The sequence below is a fragment of the Phacochoerus africanus genome, chromosome 9 (assembly GCF_016906955.1).
Source record: "Phacochoerus africanus isolate WHEZ1 chromosome 9, ROS_Pafr_v1, whole genome shotgun sequence".
Taxonomy (NCBI): domain Eukaryota; kingdom Metazoa; phylum Chordata; class Mammalia; order Artiodactyla; family Suidae; genus Phacochoerus; species Phacochoerus africanus.
Genome location: NC_062552.1, coordinates 90,826,639 through 90,848,313, shown reverse-complemented (window position 1 = coordinate 90,848,313; position 21,675 = coordinate 90,826,639). Strand labels below are relative to the sequence as shown.

General features: G+C 48.6%; 1 protein-coding gene across 13 annotated transcripts in view; it reads right to left on the bottom strand.

Annotated features, from left to right (window-relative positions):
- Positions 1-14,781: 14,781 nt before the first annotated feature.
- AKAP13 (A-kinase anchoring protein 13) overlaps positions 14,782-21,675 on the bottom strand; it is a 326,734-nt gene continuing 319,840 nt past the window's right edge. For all 13 annotated transcript variants that reach the window (XM_047797871.1, XM_047797877.1, XM_047797876.1 and 10 more), the window contains 2 exons: positions 20,123-20,462; positions 14,782-19,312 (listed from right to left, as the gene is read on the bottom strand). In XM_047797871.1, coding sequence (XP_047653827.1) covers positions 19,263-19,312; positions 20,123-20,462 — 390 coding nt within the window. In that variant the 3' untranslated portion in view covers positions 14,782-19,262. The remainder of the gene's footprint in view (positions 19,313-20,122; positions 20,463-21,675) is intronic.

The following is a 21,675-nucleotide window of genomic DNA, read 5'->3' as shown; positions in this document are numbered from 1 at the left end:
CAAAGCCAAGCCGATCCAGGCTGGAATCTGGCATTGTTCCCCACAGCAGCCTGGCCTTGGGCAAGACATTCTGTCTGAGGCTCATTTTCCTCATCTGTTAAACAAAGAAGAACCCTCCCACCTACCTGGAAGGATTGTTGACAGGCTTTAAGTAAGGATGCATGCACACTTCTTTCCTTCCTTAAAAAAATGAGTGGGGCAGGGAGTTCCCACTATAGCTCAGCAGGTTAAGGAGGCAGCATTGCCTCTGTGGAGGCTCCAGTTTGATTGCTGGCCTGGCACAGTGGGTTAAGGATCTGGTGTTGCTGAAGCTGTGGTGTAGGTCACAGCTCTGTCTTGGAATTGATCTCTGGTTCAGGAATTTCCAAATGCCACCAGAGCGGTAGGAAAAGAAAAAAAGGTTTTATGTGGTATTTGTCTTTCTCTTTCTGACTTACTTCACTTATAATGAGTCTCTAGTTCTATCCATGTTGCTGCAAATGGCATTCTTTTGTTCTTTTTTATGACTGAGTAGTATTCCATTGTGTATATGTACCACATCTTCTTAATCCATTCATATGTCAATATATATATGTAGAAATAACTGGGTCACTTTACTGTACAGCAGAAATTGACAGAACATTATAAATCAACTACAATAAAAATTTTAAAATAAAAAAATTTTTGAAAAAGAAAAAAAAATTACTTCAGTTGGGAGCAATCTGGGAGTTAAGAGGATGGGATGAGCAGCATCCAGCCCTGTATCCAGAATCCTCTTGGCCTCAGGCTCCCTGGGGGACTTGGGATGCCCTCAGGACTCAAACCTCATGCCCACCAGCCATCAGGGAACTTGCTTGTCACCTGGGGCCCCAGGTGTCTCTGCTCTGTCTACTTTGGGGCATTTTTCAGGTGGGCTACAAAGGCTAGGCATTACCTTCAGAAGAAAGCTGAGCAGAGCAAAACAACAGCGGCCAGTACCTGGGTGGGAGCAGAGAGCCTTGGCAGCATGTGTGGGGCTGGATGGATTTTGCTTTGGAAAGAACTTGGGATTTGGCTTAGAGAACACAGGCAATTTGTGCCCTATTTTCAGGGGGCTGAGGATTCCCAGGATTCAGGAAAGTCATACAGAGACCAGGACAGTTGGTCACTCTTCCCACGGCCACTGTGCTGGCCCCTGGCCTCCTGAGCCGAGGAGCCGTGCTCTGGGCCTGGGGCTGACCTGGGCACTGCAGCTGGAGTTCAGGGCCCTGGGTTCATAGAGAAGGGAATAGTGGCTTTTTCAGACCCTCGTGCCGGTCCAGCTCCACACCAGCAGTAGACCTTCCAGATCCTGCATCCATAAAGAGGGCCGGTTACTGCTGCACGGGGCTCATTACACACACTGCCCACAGGAGCTGTCCTCACAGGCAGGCGCTTGGTAACTGATTTGTTGAGCTGAACTGGCTAAGATGGGACCATTTTCCTGGCCAAGGGAGAGGAGGAGTCTTGCTCTGGGAACTCAGAAGAAAATTCCAGACACCCACTTCCAGACACTGTATAATCAGCTAATTCATCTGGTGTACAACAGGGCACCAATGCCAGGTGGGGTGCTGGCTCCACTCCAGTGCCCATCCCTCTGGGATCCAGCTGCCCAGCCCTCCCTGTGGGTGTCAGGCCCACGAGCTCTGCCCCCAAGCCAGGCCCTCCGTGGCTCTAAAGCACTTTGCAAGTGGACTTGTCACACCCAGGGCCGTCCCTCCCTGGCAGCTCAGCTGTGGTGGGGAACGGGGTGTGGGGGGGAACCGGAGTGTGTGTGTGTGTGTGTGTGTGTGTGTGTGTGTGTGTGTGTGTAGGTGGGGAAAGAGAGGGAGAAGGGGGGAAGAGGGGGGGGAGGGGGGCACCGAGGGAGGTGCAGAAGGTGGGGGGGTTGGGCAGGGGGAGGCAGGAGCAAGGGAGGTAGGAGATGCGGGGAGAGTTGGGGAATCAGCGTGGGGTGGAGAACCCAGGGAGGGGGGGAGTTAGGGAACCTGCAGAGGTGGGGAAGGCAGGGAGGTAGGTGGGAAACCTGGGGAGGTGGGAGCAGGGGGTGCCAGCCCCTCCCCCTAACTCCATACTTACTGGGACCCCGGCACTGGGGGAAGGCATGCTCTAAGACCCAGGGGCTTGTTCCCACACATGAGCTCATTTCAGCTTTGTAGGAACTTGAAAACCACTCTACCTGTGTCCACTTCACAGAGGGGGTGCCGGGGCTCTGGCTCACATCGCCATGCTCCTGCCAGGGTCACGTCGCAGACTAGGGGACAGTCTTGTCCATTCTCCGGCTCCCCACGTCTCAGGGAGAAATGTGAGCTTTTCACCTGAGAAGAGAAAGGCCACCCCACAGCCTGGGCTGCTGAGTCAGCTGTGAAGCCAGGCGCTGACGCTGGGTGCTCGGGGGTCCCGCTCACACTCAGCTCACCATGCCCCGCAGCGCTGCCCTGCGGCTGCGCACTGGCGCTCTCGCGCCCTTTGTGGGCCCCTCTGACCTTGCCGCCCCTGTTCCCTCCCAGGGGAGTCTCAGCTGTGCTCCGGGGTCCTAGTCTGGCCTCGCAGACAGCGTGCGTTGTTCCCACTAGCGGAGCCCTCAGGGAGCACAGCACAGGGAGGTGGGGACACACTGCGAGGCAGGGGATCTGGGGTCCAGATGGCCACCCCCTTGCATGCAGTGACCTTCCTCCAGAAAGAAGGTCCCTTTACTCCTCAGATGAAGAGAAGAGTTTACAGACTTCCTTCAACAAAGTCCACATCCTTTGCCCCATGTAAGCTTCCAACTGAGTAATTTTTTGGTCTGGGTTAGGAAAAAAATTATTAGAAAGGAGAAAGCATTCCAGATTTTTGGAGTGGGGGCAGGCAAAGAAAACTCCATTAGAGAGAGGTGTTTCCCTTTTAGCCCTGGTTGCCAGGAAGCCCAGTGCCAAATGGGAGGCCCCGCACAGAGGCCACGATCTCCCTCTACTTGGCACACGTGCTTCCCCCTGCTGCCACGGACCAGATTTTCATTTCATGAGTTAATGGTTGCTGCAAGCACAGGACCTCAGCTCCCACTTGGAAAATGGTCTTAAGAAACTTGCTCTGGCTCCTGATTCTGAGACTTCTCTCCATGGAAGGCTGACTGCCCCCAGGAAGAGTGACTCCCATGTTGCTGGCAGCACCATCCCCTCCAGGTCTAGGCCTCCATCTGATGCTGAGAGAGGAGTGTTCTGGTCCATTACCCTGCACAGCACACGCCCAGCATCAAGGGGTCCAGCTGCCGCTCAGGGGTCTTCCCCCAGGAGACCTCAGGGCTCCCAGGGCGTGAACAGGTATGTCCAGGCCTGTCTGAGCAGGCGTCAGGGTGAGCAGCTCTGGAGGCATCTCTTTATTTGTCCAGGTAAGAGCCAGGGCTCTCAGCCCCAGTGGTGATGGAGAAATAGCTGGAAGCTCTGTCAGGAGAAGTGGCCTACAGCCCAGCTGCCCGGTCCCCAGAGATGCCGCCTGTGCCTGCTCCTGCTTTCACACCTCCTGCCTCCATCGGCCTTCTTTCATTTCAGAAAGTTGACCTGAGGTAAGTGAAGTGAGCCAGACAGAGAAAGACAATTTGTGGAATATATGAAATCTTTAAAAAAAAAAAAAAAGCTACAAATGAATTTATTCTTATTTAAAAATAGTTACAAATAGACCCAGAGACATGGAAAACACATTTATGGTTATCAAAGTGGGGGTTGGAGAAATTAGAAGTTTGGGATTAACATATACACACCACTATATGTAAAATATATATATACATATATATATGTATTTTATAGGGACCTATTGCATAGCACTGGGAACCACAGTCAATATTTTGTAATACTTATAAGGGCAAAAAAAAAATCTGAAAAAGTGAGACGTATATGTATATATAACTGAATCACTTTGCTGTAGACCTAAAAACTAACACAGCACTGTAAATCAACCATATTTCAATTAAAAAGAAAAGGAAAGACACACCCCACCCCGGCATGAAACTCGCTGTGCCGCATTGCCCAGCATGCAGAATCTACTGGCCAGCAAAGGGACATGAAGAGTGGGCAGCACAGAGGCTGGGGTTGGCAGCAAACTCACAGTTATGAAAGAAGCAGGTGCCTTTGGAATTCAACTGACAAATGCGTGACTGCGTTCCCTCTGTGTGTCTGTTTGTCCATCCATCCATCCATCTGACCTAGTTACCGTCCCACCTACCTCTCTAGACAATTCTTGGCTTGAATCATAATTCAAAAATGAGAGCAAAGTCACTGGGATACAGGTTAACAATTTTGATTTAAATGTAAAAAACAAAATCAAACCTTTTCTGGTGGAAACAAATTCCAAATTGGCCACTTTGCCAGTAGGGACTGGCTTTGCCAAACAGGTTATATGGTGGACATTTTCTGTGAACTGAACTTCAATCTTCAGACCCAAATACATTTAAAGCACATAAATTATTGTGTCCCAAATTCTATACTTTGTAACTATTAAACCTGTGATATCATTTTAGAGATCAGCTTAAAATCGCAAATGTTCCTGCTGTGGCACAGTGGGATCAGGGGTGTCTCTGAAGCACAAGAACACCGGTTTGATCCCTGGTCTGACATAGTGGGTTAAGGATCTGGATTTGGCCACATCTGTGATGTAGATTGCAATTGTGGTTGAGATCTGATCCCTGACAAGGTGGCCAAAAAAAAAAAGAGAAAAACAAAAAACAAAAGATGCGTGATTGTTTTGCAATTATTTTGGGGAGGACATGTGACCTGAACAGTCTGCAGACCACTGCCTGGGCCTGTCCTGCCCTGTCCTAGGACTCTGGAGAATTTCTCCCTAGCTTCTGGGCCCACATGTGGCTGATGCCTGGATGTGGAGGAAGAGGCGGTAGCATCGAGCCTGTTCCCAAAGCTGGCCTGAGACCCTCTGAGCACCTTGTACCAAGCCAGGGCAGCAAGAGGAGGCAGGAATGTGGGGAGTGGGGGCTGCCAGGCTGCTGCCCACAGGCTCCCAGAGGAGGCCAGGCCATCCTGGGTAGAGGACGTAGCCTTGGAAGTCTGTCCCAGCTGGGGCAGAAAGGGCGCCTGTAGGCTGAAAGGCTCAGCAACTTCACTCTGGATATCCCTGTTTGAACAAAATTTACTGCATTATTGAACGTAAAAGGCTATGCGGCCATTAAATAGTTAATAAGTATTTAATGACCTGGAAAGGTACTCAGGGTATATCACCAAGTGGGAAAAAAGCAGAGTTAGTTACCCCATTTTGTAAAATAAATCATGTGTGTTCATGGAAAAGAGATTGGAAGGTTACATCATAATGTGAAATGTGCTTATTTTTATTTATTATTTAAAAAATGATTTTTATTTTGTCCATAAATGTGCTTATTTTTAGATGTTTACTATAGGTGATTTTATTTTATTTTATTTTTTTTTTTGCTGTACCTGTGGCATGTGGAAGTTCCCAGGCTAGGGACTGAACCCTCAACACAGCAGCAACTCAAGTCACTGCAGTGACAAATGCCAGATCCTTCACCTGCTGCACCACAAGTGAACGCCTATAGGTGATTTTTAGCAACAGCTTTATGGGGTATAATAGATATACAGTAGACTGCACATATTTAAATGGTATAATTTTATAAACTTTGAGATATATATACATGGTGAAATTACCACAGTCCCTGGAGTGATAAAGCTATCAGCCACAAAACTTTCCTCCTGCCACCTTGTTAATTTATCTATACACACGGTATGTACACGTTAACAGCTTTACTGAGACAGAATTCACATACTGGGAGTTCCTGTTGTGGCTCAGTGGTCACGAACCCGATTAGTCTCCATAAGGATGCAGGTTTGATCCCTGGCCTCGCTCGGTGGGCTAAGGATGCGGTGTTGCTGTGAGCTGCAGTGTAGGTCACAGAAGTGGCTTGGATCTAGTGTTGCTGTGGCTGTGGTGTAGGCCAGCAGCTGCAGCTCCAATTGGACCCTTAGCCTGGGAACCTCCATATGCTTCACGTGTGGCCCTAAAAAAGCAAAAATAAATAAAGAATTCACATACCGTATGGTTCACCCACATAAAGGGTATGATTCAATGGCTGTTCGTCTGGTCACAGTTATGCAACCATCATCGCAGTCTATGTTGTAACTTTTTCATTCCCCACAAAATAAACTTCATCCTCATGAACAGTCACTCCCTTTTCCCGCCAACTGCCCACAGTCCTAGGCAATCATTGATCTACTCTTTTTCTCTGTGCATTTGCCTTTTCTGGACATTTTGTGTAAATGGAATAAAACAAATGTGGTCCTCTGTGACGGGCTTCTCTGACTTTGCATGATGCGTTCATCCTTGTAGCGTGTATCAGTTCACTGTGGTCAGTTGACCATTTGAGAAACTGTCAGAACTTGTTCCAAAGCAGCTGTATCATTTTATATTCCTAGGAGCAGTCTAGGAGAGTTCTAATTTCTCTACATCCTCTGCAGCAATTACTTCCATATTTTCTTTTTTCATTATATTCTTCCTGATGAGTGTGAATTGATATCTCACTTTGTGTGTGGTTGAGATTTGCATTTCTCTGATGGCTGATAATGTTGAGTATCTTTTCCTATGTTTATTGGCCATTTCTATATCCTTTTTGGAGAAATGTCTACTCAGATGCTTTGCCCATTTTAAAATTTGATTGTCTTTTTATTATCAAGTGTTTATACCTTCTAGATAAAATTCCCATATCAGATTAATGATTTGCAAATATTTTCACTCACTTTTTGTGTTGTCTTTTCACCTCTTGATGGTATCTTTTGAAGCACAATTATTTTTAAATTTGATGAAGCCCAGTTTATGTATTTTTTCTTTTGTCATTTAGGCTTTTGGTTTCATATCTAAGAAGGCTTTGCCCAACCCAATGTCACAAAGATTTGCTCCTATATTTTTTTCTTAGCACTTACAGTAGGTCTGTGATTCATTTTGACTTAGTTATTATGCGTGGTGTGAGGAGGGGGTGTCTAAATTCATTCTCTTGTATGTGGGTATCCAGTTGTCTCAGCATGATTTATTGAAAAGACTTTTCACATTGAATAGTCCTGGCACCTTTGTCGAAAATCAATTGACCATAAATGTGAATAATTTTTGCACTCTCAAGTCTATCCATGATCTCCATGTCTATCTGGAAGCCAGTAACACCCTGACCTGATTACTGTAGATTTGTAGTGAGTTTTGAAATTGGGAATTGCGAGTCTTCCAACTTTGCTCTTCTTTTTCAAGACATTTCAAGCTATTCTGGATCTCTCAAATTCCCATATGAAGTTTAGAATCAGCTTGTCAGTTTCTGCAGGGAAGCCATCTGGCCTTTAGATAAGGACTGTGCGAATCTGTAGATTAATTTGAGTCTTCTGATCCATGAAAACAGACGTGTTTCCACTTTGGTCTTCTTTCTCATTTCTTTCAACAATATGTTGTAGTCCTCAGAGGATCAGTTTTTCACTTCTTTTGTTAAATTTATTCCTGGTTTTAAATTTTTTGAGGAAGATGTTCCAAATGATTTTTCTTAATTTTATTTTCAGATTTTTCATTGCTAATATATAGAAATACAATTAATATTTTTATATTGAGCTTCTACCTTACAACTGTGCTGAATTTTTTTTTTTTCTTTTTAGTCCCGAACCCATGGCATAAGGAAGTCCTTGGGCTAGGGGTCAAATTGGAGCTGTAGCTGCTGGCCTGCCCCACAGCCACAGCAATGCCAGATCCAAGCTGCATCTGCGACCTATACTGCAGCTTGCAGCAATGCCAGCTCCTTAAAGCAATGAGTGAGGCCAGGGATTGAATACTCACATCCTCGTGGGTACCAGTCAGGTTCTTAACCCACTGAGCCACAACAGAAATTCCTGCTGAATTCTTTTATTAGTCCTAATTGGTTTTTAGTGGATTCCTTAGGATTTTTCCATGTAAAAGATCGTGTCATCTCCAGATAGAGTTTTATTTCTTCCTTTCCAGTCGGAATGCTTGTTTTCCCCTTTTTTGCTCAGTTTTCCTGCACCTTCAGCACGATGTTGAATAGAGAAGGGTTCATGTCCCTTTTGAAATCCATCCCTCCTGCCTCTCCCCAATTCCCTGCTTTACATTTCTAGGCTACCACTGCTCTATTTTTTGTTATAATAGCTTGCATATTGCAGAATTTTATATAAATGATATCATATAGTGTGCTCTTTGTGTGTGTGCATTCTTTTACTCAGCATACTAATTTTGAGATTCACTGGTTTTGTTGTGTATATCAGTTTCTCCTTTTTGCCCATTTACCGGTCCATAGATAGTTGGGTTGTTTCCAGGTGGGGCTACTACAAATAAAGCTGCTATGAATATTCATGTGAAAGCTCTGTGTGGATATATGCTTCAGTTTCTCTTGGGAGTTGAGTGGCTGGATCATGCAGTAGGCGTATATTTAAGTTTTTAAGAAGCTCCTAAGCTGTTTTCCAAGGTGCTCGAACCATTTCCCATTCCCACCAGCAGTTTGAGAGTTCCAGTTCCTTTGCATCCTTGCAATGTCGGTATAATTAGTCATTTGAATTTTAGTCACTGTAAGAGGTGTATAGTGGTATCTTGTTATGGTTTTATTTAGCATTTCTCTAGTATGCAGTGCTGTTGAGCATCTTTTCATGTGCCTATCTGCCTTCTGTATATCTTCTTATATGAAATATCTGTTCAAATCTTTTGCCCAGACATTGTTTGCATTGCTTGCTTTCTTATTGAGTGTTGAGGGTTCCTTATATATTCTGGATAGAAGTATTTTATCAGATATATAATTTGCATGTATTTTCTCCTAGTCTGCACTTTGCATTTTCATTCTGTTAACAGTGTCTTTTGAAGAGCATAAGCGTTTACTTTTAATAAACTCCAGTTTATCATTTTGCTTTGTGGATTGTGCTCTTAGTGTCGTATTTAAGAGTTCTTTGCATAACCCAAAGTCAAAAAGGTTTTCTCTTATGTGTTCTTTTGTACCTTTATAGTTTTAACTTTCGCATTTTGGTCTATGATCCATTTTGAGTTAACTTTTGTATATGATGTAAGGTATGGATTAAAATTCATTTCTCCTCTCAGTTTCTTTAAGTTTTTTCAACTTCTCACAGTCTTCAAGTAATATTATACAAATTCATGTATAGTACAACAATCTTAGGATAGTTTACTCCCATCTCTCTCCAATTGGCCTTTGTGTTATTGCTGTCATAATCTTATTCTTGTATATATTAAAAACCCTACACTACATTGTTACTATTTTTGTTTAAACTGTCATCCATCTTTCAAAGAGTTTTAAATAATCAGAAAAAAATCTTATGTATTTTCTATTTCCAGTGCCTTTTATTCCTTTAAATAGATCCTATTTCCATTTAGAATCATTTCCTTCAGTTTAGGAGTTCCCATCTTGGTGCAGTGGTTAACGAATCTGACTAGGAACCATGAGGTTGCAGGTTTGATCCCTGGCCTTGCTCAGTGGGTTAAGGATCCGGCATTGCCGTGACCTGTGGTGTAGGTTGCAGACTTGGCTCAGATCCCGAGTTGCTGTGGCTCTGGTGTAGGCCAGTGGCTACAGCTCTGATGAGACCCTTAGCCTGGGAATCTCCATATGCTGCGGGAGCGGCCCTAGAAAAGGCAAAAAGACAAAAAAAAAATCATTTCCTTCAGTTTAAAATATCTTGTAGTGAGGGTCTTGAGGATTAATTCTTTTAGCTTTTGTATATCTGAAAAAGTATTTGTTTTGAAAATGTTTTCACTGAGCATAGAATTCTAAGTTGATAGATTTCCCTCCAATTATTTTTTTTTGGCCACCCCACAGCATATGGAGTTCCTTGGCCAGGGATCAGATCTGAGCCACAGTTGCAGCCTAAGTCATAGCTGTGGCATTGCCAGATCCTTAATCCACTGTGCCAGGTCTGGGGATCAAACCTGAATTTCAGGGCTCCGGAGATGCCACTGTTCCAATTGGGCCATAGCAGGAACTCTTTTTTTTTTTTTTTTGGTTGTGCCAGAATGTTCATGGAGAATTAATTATCTGTGGAACAAGAGCAGGATTCCATGGAGGGGAACCTGGGTTTGCAGAGTGGCAAGGACTTCTCTGCACCCTATTCTTCTGGACAGGAGCATTAGGGTGCACCTAGAGTCTCTTGATCTATGCGAATGCATGAAATTCCCCAGGGAGTTAGTTAAAGCTGCAACTTCTCTAGCTTCATCCCAGGAGAATAAAGACCCTGACTCAATAAATCTGGGGTTGAACCTGCAGAGATGCATTTTCTTTTCTTTTTTTTTTCTTTTTTTTTCTTTTTTTTTTGTCTTTTTAGGGCCACCCCTGCAGCATATGGAGGTTCCCAGGCTGAGGGCTGAATTGGAGCTGTAGCTGCTGGCCTACACCACAGCTACAGCAACACCAACACCAGATCCAAGCCGTGTCTGCGACTTACACCACCACTCACAGCAATGGTGGATCCTTAACCCACTGCACAAGGCCAGGGATCGAACCTGCGTCCTCATGGATGCTAGTCAGATTCGTTCCCACTGAGCCACGACAGGAACTCAGAAATGCATTTTCTTTCCCTTTTTTCCTTTCCTTCTCTTCTCTTTTTTTTTTTTTTTTTTTTTTTTTTTTGCTTTTCTGCCTTTTAGGGCTGAAAATGCAGCACATGAAAGTTCCCAGGCTAGGGGTCAAGATGTATTTTCAATAAACAGTTCAGATAACTCAAATGCAGAGATCCTGGAGTTCCCTCGTAGCCTAGTGGTTAAGGATATGACGCTTTCATTGCTGTGGCAGAGGTTCCCTGCCTGGGAACCATGCTGTGGGTGAGGCAAACAAAACAAAACAAAACAGCAGATGCAGGGATCCAAAGACTGTCCTTAGAGGAACACTGGTCTAAGGGTGAATCTTGGGCCTGCATGTCAGACTTGGCTCTGGCTGGGCCATTCACCTAACTCCATGAGCCTGGGTGGGATCATCCAGAAAAGGGGTACTTGGACCCGTGTTAGGAGGTTGGGTTCAGCAGCATTGCAGGTATGAGACCTGTGGATTTCCAGCCAGTGACTGCCCCTCGCTTTGGGCCTCCATGGGAAAGTCATCCCAAGACAAACTTTTTTTTTTGTCTTTTCTAGGGCCGAGCCCGTGGCATATGGAGGTTCCCAGGCTAGGGGTCAAATTGGAATCGCAGCTGCCACAGCAATGCGTGATCCAAGCTGCTTCTGTGACCTGCAATCTACACCACAGCTCATGGCAACGCTGGATCCTTAACCCACTGAGCAAGGCCAGGGATCAAACCTGCAACCTCATGGTTCCTAGTCAGATTCGTTAACCACTATGCCACGACAGGAACTCCAAGACAAACTTTCTTTGACTCGATGAATCTGAAACAATGTGGGAGCACTGAAGTCTCAGTAAATGCTGCACCTGCAGGCTCACCTGTATGCACATTCACGAGATCCATGCCTCTACCTTGTCTCTATCTACCAAGGAAAAAGAAGGGACAACTAATCCTTTTTCCCTGCAGTAACAGTAGGGTAGGTGCCATCATCCACATTTTACAGATGAGGAAACTAGCTCAGAGAGGTTAAGCACATTGGTGTAGGACACACAGGAGTGGGGCCCCAGGGTATGAACTCCTGAGTGGATCTGTTTCCAGATCCTGTTGCTTCAGCTCTCCCAGCCTGCCTTCCTGGGAACCACTCTTATCCCCAGTTGGAGAGGGCGAGAGAGAGCCTCTGAGCTCCCTGTTCCCAGAACAGAGTGGCCTGGCTTGCTTTTGGCTACAAGACCTGGTGGTGGTGGGCCTCAGCCACTTTGTAGGGGAGGGGGCTGGCAGCCATCCCAGCCCTTGCAGCAAGACTCCGGATGGTTCAGTCAGAGGCCCCCGATGGAGACAACCTTCCCAGAAACAACGGGAGCTGAAGGCCACCTGCCAGCCTTGCCCTGCTGGCAGAGCAATGCTCCTGCCTCTTCCAGGCCCTGTGACCATCCTACCTGGCCTTTACTCCCAGCACTGCGGTCTTGGAATGAGGGTGTGTGCAGCGGGTGGGCTTCAGCCCATTTCCAGGCGAGGAAGATCAGGCTCAGTCTTGTATGCTGGCCTTGAAACCAAGGGAAGTGATGCTGGTGGCAAAGCCGAGGTGGGTCCAGCCACCATATGGTTCCGTGCAGGCTGGTGGGTTGCAGGTGCTAAAGGCAGACAGGAGGAAGGGCTGGGCTTGCCTGGGCCGTCAGCGAAGGCTTCCTCTAGGAAGTGCCAGCTCACCTGAGCCACGTGAGGGAAAAGGGGACAGGCATTCCCAACCAGAGGCCCAGAGACCAGGAGTTCCCAGCCACACCCTGTGCTGGGCGCTGCTACCAGACAATGGAGAAGGTCGTTTCTGCTTCCAGGCACTTGCCTCCTGCTACCGAGACAGAGGTTGGGGTGAGATTCGGGGGGCTGCTACTCTGCAGGCTCCTGCTGTTGATGTAGGAACAGGTTCGGGAATTAAGACTTGTGTGCTGGGGATCAGTATTCAGCATCTCATTGACTCGTCAGGGCAGATCTGCAAGCTAGATATCCTGGTTCCACATGAGAGAGCAAACGGGGACAAATGAGTTTAATACCTTGTCCAAGATCACTTGGCCATTAGGTGGCTGGACTGGACATTGAGCCTACTCTGTTCTGAAGACTGTGTATGTTCGTTCACCCCCCTGGGGCCTCCCCAGCCTTTGTCCATTGCCCCCTCCATGGAGCGGGAGTCCAGCCCAGCCCTCTCCCCAGCTCCTCACCCTGCCTGGCTCCTGTGGGTGGAGGGAGCATTGTTTCAGGTGACCAGGGACCCGCTTCTCTGGATGCAAAGACGGGACAGGACTGGGAGGCATGGGGTTGTCCAGGCAACCGCCCAGCTGCAACCCCCCCCCCCCCCGAGCTGCTGGGAGTGGGACAGGAAGTTCAGGGCCCCTCGAAGGGACACGGGACATGGTGATGAGGGAGGGAGAGAAAGCAGGCCCTGTTCCCAGCTGATCTGTTAAGGAGACAGTTTGTCACTCCCTCCCACCCCCTGCCAGCAGTTCCCCACTAGAGGCCGTCCCGGGTCCCTCTTCCCCCTCCAGCCCCCATCCAGAGGCTCCAGATAGTTTCCCAGGAAGAATAAGTCTCACCAAGGCGCCTGGAGGGAGGAGCCACCCAAACTTCAGTGGGACAGTTTATAGCTGTGGAGCAGGTGATTAACATATGAAAGAAAGAGGCCAGAGGGGGCCTAGGGACAGCCTGGCTGTAACTTGGACACCAAATGACTTGGAGGGAGGCTGGGGGGACCTTGCGGCCCACTTTTCCCAAGTCTGGGGTGCACCAAGCTCTGCCCCCTTCCCACTTGGGACTCCTTGCTCCACCTTCTGACCTTCTGGTGGTGACCTGAGCTCCCTGAGGAAATGGGGGCAAAGTTAAGGAAAACAGAATCTCCCAAGAAGCCTAGAGGGCCTCAGAGGTGCTTCTTGCCGTTCAGGTGGCCCCAGTAGCAGGTTTCTGATCTCATTTCTGACGCTCTGCAGCATCACCAAGATCTGCCTCTGTTCCTGCTTTCAAGGGAAGTATCAAAACCTGTGCCCTGCGTTCCCTCCCTCCCCTGCAAGCTCTTTTTCTGGACTCCTTGGCATTGCAAGCTTCTCCCTGCATTTGTCACTCAGGTTTCTGCCTGGTGCATCAGTGAGCACACTCTCTACCCAGGCTGGTTTGCACACGGCTGCCCCAACCCGGGCGTCCCCTTGGGTAGGGGTGTCCTCAGATGGGAGTGGGCCCCTTTTATCAGTGGCACCTTCTCCCTCAGGAGCAGGCGGAGACTCCCTGCCCTGCTGGATGGCTGTCCAGTGCTCTCCTGGAGCCCTGCGTGCTTTGTGCCGTTGCTGTTCTTTTGGAACAAACAGCACCTCCTCCGTCTTTCTTGCCTCCCAGACAGAGCCTGTCCCTGGCTCAGACCCAAGGAGGGCGCGAGTGGAGGAGGGAGGCCATGGGAACCACTCTCCTGGCCCTGCTGGGGGTGTTGGGAGGCTGTAGCAGCTGTGAAGGCCAAGGCTGGGCGGCAGAGAGAAGGGACCAGTGTTCACTGGCTTGTGGGAGGCAGCTATTGCCAGGGCTACAGGCTCTTTAGAAATCTGGCTACTTACAAGTTCATGAGCGAGGGAAGACACTTGGCAATCCTGGCAGGACTGTCTTCTTTTGATTGTTGCTGGGGGAGGGAAAGGGCGCTGGGAGGCCAGAGCTGGGAACCTGGGTGGCTCTGCGTCACACCACGTGGCATGCTCCCCACAGCTGAATGGACTGAGGGGCCTTTCACAGGGACAGGAGGCCAGGCTCAGCCAGCAATTTGGGAACAGGCACAGGCACCCACAGGCAGGGTCAGCAATAGCTCTGTGCATTCCAGCAATTTCTCAGTGCACTAGACCTAGGAAATCCCTCTGGAGCTATGTGCAAATGGGATTTTTCTTCCTGAATTAGTTTTTGGCTATTGCCCTTGTTTGGGGGTAGGGTGGGGTGAAAAAAGTTGGCAAAGAAAGGCAAACCGACATTCATCTTTTTTTGTAGCAGAAGCTGTTTCTTACCTTGTTGATTTTATCTGGAAATGGTTCTGACCCTTGGTGCCCCAGGGTTAGGGCTCCCAGGTGCTGCTTTGGGCTGTCTTCCTGAGTCCTGTTCCTGGAGGGACGGACAGATGCAAGTTTCCCCTGGGGAGAAGGCTCTCTTAGAGCTGCAGAGGGGGTGTCCCTTTAGCAGGAATGCAGTCTCCTGGGACTCCTCAGGTAACCCACAGGGACAGGAATACATTGTAGTCACATTGAGACTTAAAGGACATTTATTTTTTGAAAGGGTGGAGGGAGACTTTACAAGAGTCTGAAGCCAATAACTAGAAAAGATGATAAATAAAATACAAAGCCGGTATGTTGTGGCAAAATTTCAGAAAACACACTGAAAAAAAATCTTTACAGTTTAAAACTGCTTTACTTTATACATAATTACAAATTAATATACAGCATTTGGGTTTTAACCCCTTTTTAATCTAATAGGATTCAGCACAGAAATGTTCCTATAGCATCTGGAAACAACGAATGAGAGCAGAGGTATGAGGTGTAGGTAATCGCCCTCCTGCATAAACCCTGGCGTCTCCTGGTCTCCTGCGCGCTGACGGGGTGACACGCAGGAATCCACAGACTACACTGTGACTGCGGGCCAGCCAACCAGCAGGTCCCTGTCAGTGCCCTCAAGCCGCCCAACCTGGCAGGTGGTCGCGAAAGGCAGAATCACTCAAGCGGGGTGACGACTGGGGTGAGCAGAGGCCGGGTTCCGCCTGCGTGTCTGGAGCAGGCCGTCACGGTCTGTGGCAGGAAAGACTTTAACCAGTTGGGTCTGCCGTCTTTAAACCTTAGCGAGATGGAGAACTAACTCAAGGTCTGTCAAGCTTTTCACAAACTAAATTAGACTGGTACGTGGAGAGAAGCCTTTTTTTTCCCTTCCTTTTTCCCCCATTACGGCAGCATTAGAAGATTTTTCATTGTAAAACCTGGCCAGCAGGCAGCAGATTGCAAAGCGCTGGTTAACTAGGAATGTTACGCTATGCTGAAGGAAAATGAAGAACCACAACAAACAAATGCTCTGCCCTCTTCTTTGTCTCTGAGGATCAATCACAGCAACTGCGCCAGGTGGGGCTGGGACCCCAGGACCACAGCCTGTGTGTCCCGTGGTCCTGCTGCAGGAAGGCAAGTCACACATTCCTCAGCCAACCACTGCCACCACAGCCTCGGAAACCACGGGTTAAAGCTCTTTCTGGGCTTCCGCATTCCAAGGGTGTCCAGGCGTGGGGGGTTGATGCCCCCCTGGCAGAGTCCAGGGTCTCCTCCAAGCCACAGGACTGTCTCTCTCAACAGCCTGTCCACAGGGAACAAGTGGCGTCCCCATCAACACTGTATGGACAACTGCAGCTCCAAGGCCAACACCAAGCCCTTGGGGAGAAAGAACTGGCCATGGAAAAGGCAGCTTTGGGACCAACAGATGACAAATACAGTATCTCTGTGAATGGCACCCTTGGGTGAAGTCTAAGGTTACGGTGCTACCTTTTATTTAAGGCTGGGCCTATTAAACCCCTACCCACTAATACCCGCCCCCCTCCCCCCATGAAGATACAGCAAATTCCAAGAGTCTCGAAAACTTTTGCTCACTACTGCTAGTACTAGGGGCATGGGAAGAGAACAAATAGGGAGACTATCAGCAGAGGAACAACTCTTAGTGGTATTACCCTGAGACACGAGAGGAAAAAAAAGACTCGTACCTTTACAAAAAAACATCTTGATGAAGATTTCTTCCCCAAAGACAGCTCTTAAGGGGGTAGGAGATGGTATGCTGGCAAAGGCTGGATTGTGGCAGTTGGCATGTCTTTAACCCTCTCCATTTTCAAAGCACACAGCTAACATGGTTGATGGTCTGGAAGGGGAAGCCAACCGTTGAAGGCATTTAAAGTGCACGCGTCTCCCGACTGGGATGACAACCACTGAGATGAAGCTTTAGAGAAGATGTGGCCTCTTCCAGAAACTTAGATTCCGGAAATCTGGGGGCTCTGGATGGTGGCTCCATCTGTCCCCCCAAACCTAAACACAAGGTCAGGCGCCTGATTCCTCATGCGTGGTAGAGAGCACAGCATCCTGGCCGGGGGACACTGGGGAGGACTGGGTGGGAGTTGCCCTGGGAGGCAGCCCTTCTCACAGGAAAGAAACTTCAGTAACCAGGGTGGGCCTCGAGGCCATAAGCAGAAGCAGGAGCAGCAACAACCCCAGGCAGCTCCCCAGCGTGGCCACAACGCCCCCAAGTCCCATGTCAAGGCAAAGGGTCTGGGTAAGTGGTTCTCTCTGTGCTGCAGACTGTGTTGGGGAGACTGACCCTAAACCTGTCCAAACAGAACCTGGGCCAATGACTGTGCATGGGGGGGGCGGGGATTTCCATTTAAAAAAACTACCATCAAACAACCAAGGCAACTAAAACCTTATAACCGGCTGGGGGTAAAAGACACTAAAGTTGAAAGCCAGCTGTGCAGAGATGTACAAAAACTCAGTGTCCAGGGCGCTTTTTGTGAAGCTCTCGTGTGAGAGCAAATCCCACCAGCCCTGAGCCAGGGAGGCCCAGCCCACGTGCACAGAGGGAGGATGCAGGTCCGTGCCTCCCAGCAGAGTGTCACTCTGTGGGACAGGGACCCACACAGGGGACTCTGTGACAAAGACAGATGGCTGAGCTCCGGCTGGATCTGAGGAAAAGTGGGACAGGTCGGCCTTATGGAGCTGGACTGGTGGCAGGAAACAATCTAACTTTTTGCTCTTTAGGGTCTTTGGCGAAGGGGGTTTGTCAGTGGTCTATTTCTGCGGTTCAAGAGAAAATCAGTTGGTTCTGTTCTAAAAGTATATTTCTGAAAAGTAAGAAATCTCCATGACAAAACTAGGCACATCTAGCCCCTGGGTAGCAAGTTTCTTAATTCTCAAGGAGAGAAGAAGACATCCCTTGATCAAAGGACGAGGTGGGGGTGGAAGGAGGCAAGGAAATTCTTCCCTCAATCCTTCATTTTCCTTTGGGCCTGCAAGGCACTTTAACTGACAGGGAGGGTAGGGATGCAACGTGGGCTGCTGTTCACTTCCTGCGTGGGTAAGATGGTTGAAACCGTTGGGCTGGTGTGTTTGCCTTTCACACACACACACACACACACACACACAAATAAATAAAACGAGTCTAAGCTAAAAATTTTAAACCAGACCTCTTTCAAATAAACTGAAAGATAAATATCTCCATCTGCAAGGCCAGCTTGCAATTCATCAACAAGCACCAAGTTACAGATTTTTTTTGTTTGTTTTTAAAAGTATGTTTAAAGACCCATACTCCTGAGGGGCAAACGCAGGAATCGAAGGCCACATTTAAAGCAGAGAATTTTACCAGGGTTTCCCCTCAAGGTGGGTAACCACATGGCAGGGGCAGCGGCCTCTGGAGGGGACACGCCCTGCACCTCCCAGCTGGTGATAAGCCTCAGGGAATACAGACCAAGACACAGTGGGACAGGAGAGAGAGAAGGAAAAGAACAAAGAGGCAGCATCTTAAAAGGGTGAAGTACAATAACCAATAGACCTCCAGATTTAAAAATTTTCTGAGGAATGAAATCTTGCCAGGCCTCCTGACAGCAGAACTTTCCCAAGCCACACATCTCTGGGCCAGCTCTTCCCTGGGTCTGCACTGGTGGAATCCACTAAGTATGGGACTAACACCCAGCTGAACTTGCTTCTCAGCCAGCTCTCCAGTACCGGGGGCCCCACCTGGGCGGGTAAGTCGTGCCAACAGGCCACCCTCTCCCATGGGGAGCTCCAGGTAGGAGTGGCTTCCCTGGAGAGCCACCGTGAGGTCTCAGGAATACTGCCACTTCTGAGTGGCTGGTGACAACCAAAAAGTGTCACACTGCAGGGTGATGGTGAGGTGGGCTGTCTCCTTCATCTATGCCCAGAGCATGTGGGCAAATATCCTTGAAACTATATGATTTCTTCTGGATTTGATGAGATTAGCTATTTTTTTTTTTTTTAAGTGACTGAAACACCAAAATTAAGGTGGTGCAGATCATCTGCTTTTTAAACACATCAAGCCTTCTCTCACTGGGGTTCACAAATGTTTGTTGTCCCTTCTAAAGTGAAATGAGACATACACACAAAAAAAAGGATGAGGTGTGCACAGGGTGGGTTTACAGGGAGACAGCCTGGAGGACCAGGGGGTGAGTCTCCGAGCCGCGTTCCCTGACTGGTGCTGGGCAGCGCCCCTTGCGCACAGCTGAGCCTGCCAGGTGTCTGGGACAGACCTGTGCAGTTCCGCATACCCCTGTATATGCAGACGGGTTCTTGTACACATTAAGGTAAAGTTCAAACTCTCTGCTGTTGGATTTTTGGTTCTGTTCCCCAAAATAAAAGGCAATCAGAGTTCAGACCTCATTTGGAAACACTTTCAGCCTCTAGGAATTCCTGTCCAAAACCATTGCCTGGACTTCTGGGGCCACTACTCTTGGTATAACATCCTCAGTAGGGCCGGCCCCAACCCACGAGTTGTTGGGTTGCCAGTCCCGGGCCTCCTTCCCCACCCTGATCCCCAAGACCATGTGCTGCTCTGGCCCAGGACCTGGGGCAGCGTGGCAGGGCCGGATGCTGGAGCTGGGGCGTCAGTGTCGGAGAGTGTGCACAAAGGACAGCAGGAGGCGGGGCTGCAGCCGCTGGCCGGGATGGGAGGCAGCTGCCTCAGCAGAGGAGCAGGTCAGCAGAAGATCTCTTCCCCCTCTGCGGATACTTCCGAGGCAGGGCCATCTGGAAAAAAGGAAGCCAAGACAGGAAGAAATTCAGAAAAAGCTGCTCTTTTCACTGGTAAATTCCCTCCTTTCCTCCCCATGCAAACATGCGTCTTCTGGAATGCAGACGGAGAATGGGCTGATGGGCAATCCACTCCCGCACCTGGGGCTCCCCAGCTATGCAGGAGACGAGGTCCTCAGCGACGTCCTCCTGGTCTATGGCTCCCTTTAACTTTGCAGAGACACTACGCTTGCTGTTTATAAACAGGCCCAGAAATAGGAATTCCCTTTAACCTCCCACACAGAAGAGGGAGAGCAATCCTAACAAGAAGTACTCAGACCCTTGTATAGTGTGATTTGATCGTGAGCCCTGTGGCAGCAGGCATGTCGGTTACTCCACTGAGCTTCAGTTTCCCAGGGTGTCTGGGAGTTAGCAACACCCATCTCACAGTCACTTGGAGGATGCTCATCAGGTACCATTATTATAATTACTGGGCTAGGTCTTAAAAGGCAGGGAAGGCTGTGGCTGCTGCCTTCAAGTGAGTTTTAGCTCCTCACCTGGACAGCAAGTGCCTGAGAAATGAATCCACCTTTGTACTTTGCACATGTGCTACACAGAGTGGGTTCGTAAATGCTCTGTGAATTAGTGTTCTTAGTGTAAGTTCCAACAGTCCTTTGTGGGCAGAGCAAGTGAGTTTGGTGAGACATATGTGGTTCAGCTTTTATATGCCTGAATGGCAGGCACCATTTTTATCCCTTCTATGCTGCTAAAGCCACCCATTCTTCAGGGACTACGTGGCCAGAGGAAGACCTCATGTGTGGAACTCACCACCGGGCTGCGAGCGGCTTCCTTTGCTCTTCTTCTTTTTTTCCTTCTTCTCCTTTGGCTTGGCTAACCCAAACAGGCGGGTGGAGGTGGATGTGGAGGTGCAGACTGGCGTCTGGCTCTGACCCTCTGGTATTCTGCTCGTCTGGCTCGTGGAACCCAGTATGTGAAAAGTCCCCTTTTCTTTGTGTGTCCGAGAGAGGCTGTTCCTTTTGGGGGACACTGAGAGTTCTGAGTCCAATGACCCTGATTTGGCCATTGAAGGTGCAGATGGCAAGGGGGCCTCCTCAGGACTGGGTGAGAAGGATGGGATTCTCATCATCTTGGTGTGTTGATGGAAAACCTGCACATGGTCAAGAGAAGAGGTGTGACTTGGAGGCTGGCAGCATCTGAGGCGCACACTCAGTGAACACTGCCCGAGATCAGTGTGTCAGCCCACGAAAACTTGTTGCAAAAATATCCTGAACTTCTCAGTTCCATTTATTCCCTCCCCAAAGTAGCATCTATGAAAATGCTAAAAATATTTTTGATACTATTAATAGTTTTTATTATCAGCATCATAAAGGTTAAACCAAAGATAAGGCAAGGTCATCAGTCTAATCCGTGCTCTGAGCCTTGCGACTTTAGGAAGCCCCGCTACTAACTACTGGGATGGAGCTGGAATCCATCCTTGTGTCATAAAGAGCACAGCAGTGTCACTGTCAGCACTCCCATATGTGAAAACCTCCCCAAGAGGCTAAACCAAGCCCTCCTAAAGATGTCAGTTTCTTTTTCTTTCCTTGTCCAAGGTCAGTCTATCAAATGGCAACATACGCATCAAGAGACAGGTGGATCTGTACACTCAAGCTTCCCACCTGCCACAAGTGTCCCTGTTCCAGAATAACAATGGAACATCCCTAAAGTAAACTCAGGAATCGGTGTGCTTCCCATTTACGTATCACCTCTCCGTAAGAGAGGCTGCCTCCCATGGTTTCTGGGAGGGGCTCCTCCCTGTAGCTGAGGCCCCTGGCCTAGGACGAGTTCTTTCAATAACTCGGCTGTCAGCATCATGACTGCTCTCTGTGGGCACAGGCACTGTGCTCTGGGGGGAAGGGCTGTGTCCTTGGGGTGTCCAGCTACAAGTTTCTTTAGGTGGGGCCATTCTGATTTCTTACGTGGCACAGAGCAGAGGCGATGCTCCCGAAAACCTGGCCGGCTCACTGCCATCCTCAGAGACGCTGAGGCTACTCTAGCCTAAGCCAGTAATGGCTGAGGGAAGCACCAGTCAGCCCTGATGCCCATTAACTCCAGTGGCCAAACCCCAAAGTTCATTCCCCTCAACCTCTGAGAGATGCAAAAAGGAGAAAAAGACTCACTTCCTCACCTGCCCCTTGGGGTATGTAAACAGATGCTAGAAAGTCAGCCTTTGTATATCTACTCACTTTTCTCTGGTGCTCAGCACACAAAGGGTTTTTGGGTTTGCAGGTCGTGACCCTGTCTGGATGATAACCAGTAACCGGTCGCCCAAGGTGACCTGGGCCCTGACAGGGACCAGCTCCCCCATGGTGACAGGCCCC